Source organism: Mus caroli, unplaced genomic scaffold, assembly GCF_978045245.1.
Source record: "Mus caroli unplaced genomic scaffold, Mus_caroli_1 scaffold_11, whole genome shotgun sequence".
Taxonomy (NCBI): Eukaryota; Metazoa; Chordata; class Mammalia; order Rodentia; family Muridae; genus Mus; species Mus caroli.
The window spans coordinates 36,190,451-36,194,038 of record NW_028227266.1 but is presented as its reverse complement, the minus strand read 5'-3'; the positions used below and the strand labels follow the sequence as shown (position 1 = coordinate 36,194,038).

The window sequence follows — 3,588 nt, the reverse complement described above, 5'->3', positions numbered from 1 at the left end:
ATAGTTGTTATTGTTATTGTCCACCCAATGATGTTGAGTTTTATTATACTCATAACATTTTCATATTTATAAACCATCCACTTTCATGAATTTCTATTACATGTAAATATTTACAGAGACTAGAGTATCTATCACACAAAACTATATTGTTTGATAATGTACAAAAATGTATCAGATATTCTCAAACATAATAGAGTAATTTCTCAAAAAGAGACAACTATTTGCTCTGGAGGAAAGTAAGCATACAAAGTACCTATGAAAATCTATCCTGTTTTATTTATTGTTTCACTCAATTTGTCAGGATAACTGCCTTTTACCAACCATCTTTTTCAGAGCATTCTTTACGTCCTTGTTCCTCAAACTATATATGAGGGGATTTAGCATTGGGATCACTGTGGTGTAGAACACAGAGGACACTTTCTCCTGTTCCATATTATTACTGGAAGGTGGCTTGAAATACATGAAAGTAATTGACCCAAAGAAGATTCCCACAGCCATAATGTGGGAGCTACAGGTGCCAAATGCCTTGGAACGTCCTTCATTGGAGCGGATGCGAAGAATGCTTGTTAGAATGAAAGCATAAGAGATGATGACAGCCAGTGTAGGTGCTAGGGTATTAACTCCACCAATAATAAACAACAGTACCTCGTTGATATGGGTGCTTGAGCAAGACAGAGTCAACAAAGGTAGAATATCACAAAAATAGTGCCTGATAATATGAGACCCACAGAAGGACAACATTGTCATACGGGTTGTATGGACAGTAGCCCCAAAGAAGCCCAATGAGTATACCACAGCCATCATTATGGAACAGACCTTGTGGGACATTACAGTGTTATAAAGCAGTGGGCTACAGATGGCAACATACCGATCATAGGCCATAGCTGTCAGCAGGTAGCCTTCTGAAATAGCTAAAAGGAGGAAGAAGTAAAGCTGAGTCATGCACTCCTTAAAGGAGATTGTGTTCTTTGCACATACAAAGTTCACCAACATCTTTGGTGTAATGACAGAGGAATAGCAGAGGTCAATGAAGGATAAGTGACTGAGAAAATAATACATTGGAGAGTGAAGTTGAGAACTAATGGTGATTAAGAGGATCATGCCCAAGTTTCCCACCACTGTGATCACATGTATGCTCAGAAACAAGAGGAACATTGGGAGCTGAAGCTCTGGGCGTTTTGTTAGTCCTTCGAGGATAAAATCAATCACTGAAGAATGATTCATAGTAGTAATTTCTTATAAAATATTATCTAAAAGGAAAATGGAGGACAATGGTTGATTTTGATTGTTATACTTGAATTCATGATTGATGGATTCAACCTCTGAATATCTGATTACCCCCATTTATTTGTCTATTCCATAGACCTTTTCAAAAATTACTTTTGTTAATTTTTGAAATTATCATATAATTACATGAATTGCTTTGCATTTCCTCTCTTAAACCCTCCCATATACTTCTCCTCTTTCTACCTCAAAATCAATAAACTTTTTCATTAGTTATTGTTGCATGCATGTATGTATATGTTTATACTTATGAAACACCTATTGCAATCTCTCAGTCTGTATCATGTTACTTGTATACAAAGTTTCAAAGTTGACCTTTAATATTGGATAAGAAATCATTGTGCTCTTCTCTAAGTAAGACTCTGTCTCTGCTTTCTGCATTTGTTAGTTGTCTATAATTCTTGTACAGGGTTGATGCCTCATGGGCATCGAAAGCTTTGGGACAAAGACCAAATTTAATAGTCTTGTTTACACCCCACCTTACTGACTACCTCTCTTTAAGCCATGTCATGTCACTCTGTTCATAAGACTGAGCTCTGTAATTACTGCATATTAAAAGTAACAACAACTCAGTCTTAATAATTGTGGTTGTATAATTAAGATAAAACTACTTACCCTGTTCACTTGAGTACCTATCAAAGGATCTATCAGCTTTATGAAATTTTATTTTGCAAAATAGCTCACATAATCTGAAAATAGTCCCTTATAATTTTTCAATGCATTATATGAATCAACTTTATAGTCTCTAAATCTAGGAGTACAGGCACCTAAATAAAGAAAATTCTCAGTGTAAATGAAAGGATATGATAATGGTTGTATTCAGCCTTGATTTGCAGTCTTTTATATCTCTTCTTAGAATGCAAAGCTAGACTGGGTTAGGACATTCTCCTGCTAGGTAGGTAGGTGGAAATAGAAAGAGAAACACAGTGCTATGATCTAGCCATAAATTTTAGATGAGGCCAGTTATGTCCATGAAAGAGCAAATTCCAGCTGACTTCCAGGTGTTGTATCTGAATCACCAATAAATCAGTGTTTTCTTCAGGGGCTTCCTTTTCTTGTACCATCTGAAGGCAATGTCTTACTAACTTTTCTTTCAAAACTGCAAAATTACTTTTATGTGTATTTACTGTTTCCTAATATTTAAGCAGAGTTGCCATACACGCTTCTTAAAAAGTTAATGTTAATATTTTTGCGTAATTTTGTATTAAACCTTTCCTTATAGGCTGCAGAGATGGCACAATATTTGATAGCACCAACTACTCTTCCATCCAGATACACTAGGTTCATGACCCAGTAAGTATCTGCCAACTGAAATACATTTATAGTTTCAGTTCCAAAGTTTCAGACACTCTCTTCTGAGTTATACAAGTACCAGCATGCAAGTGGTACACTGACATTCATGCAAACAAAAGACCCATGCACAACACAATTATCCTAATACGGCTAAATTGTTCCCAAGGTTATGACAGAGAGAAGTATGTAGACTCTGGAAGTTGATATGGATATATATTATATATTTTTTTCAAAAATGAAAAAATAGAATAAACTTTAATGCACACAGTGAAATAAACTCGTTTAATTTTGTATGAAAAACGTGGCTAAGACCAAAAGAAGGTACACTGTTTCAATATATATTTTGTGAAGGTCTTCTACAACTTTTTAAGAATATTCACATACCTGTGTCTTTAAGACCAGGATTTGATGAGGCATTATTGCATAGGCTATAACAGGATGAAATCTACAAGAATATTGCAATGAATCTGAATCACACATATAAAGTAAGTAGGATTATCATCTACTCTGGGCTACATGGCAAAAACCTGTCCCATGAACGAAATAAAATGGGTCATACTCTGAAGGACAGTTATATAGTACTAATGTGTGAAACCCTTTAAATGTGACTGTGAAATTGGGGCATTATTGGGTGGATGCTCTGAACTTGATCAGTTATCCATATCAATCAGACTAAGAGACTTAATTTTCACAGATAGAAACCCCTCACACCATGCAGCAGAGTAGAAAGGGACATACAGCTGTTTGTAAAACTTAGTCAGTTTCACAGTTTTTAGTAGGTGCCAAAATAACTCACTGAATTACCTTTTCTAAGGAAGAGTTGTCTAGATAAACTAAAAATGTTTTGCAGTTTAAACTATTTATTTGTTGAAGCAAATGAACCCATCATCATGTGTTTGGCAGAGCCCAACAGGAGGTAAGAATGAATATTTCACTCATCTGCAGATGCATATTTGGTGAGCTTTAAAAAAGAAAGCAAAACCAGAAAGATTAAGGAAGACCTGTGAAAGC

The 3,588-nt window shown here is 35.3% G+C and overlaps 1 protein-coding gene across 1 annotated transcript; it reads right to left on the bottom strand.

The window, feature by feature from the left end:
• Positions 1 to 297: 297 nt before the first annotated feature.
• On the bottom strand, positions 298 to 1,224 carry LOC110302256 (olfactory receptor 8D2-like). The gene has a single exon (XM_021173093.2). It carries the CDS (start codon positions 1,222 to 1,224, stop codon positions 298 to 300), a length of 927 nt encoding a protein of 308 aa, XP_021028752.1.
• Positions 1,225 to 3,588: the final 2,364 nt, after the last annotated feature.

Coding starts and splice junctions, on each gene's coding strand:
- LOC110302256 (XM_021173093.2), bottom strand. CDS start 1,224: ATGAATCATTCTTCAGTGATTGATTTTATCCTCGAAGGACTAACAAAA.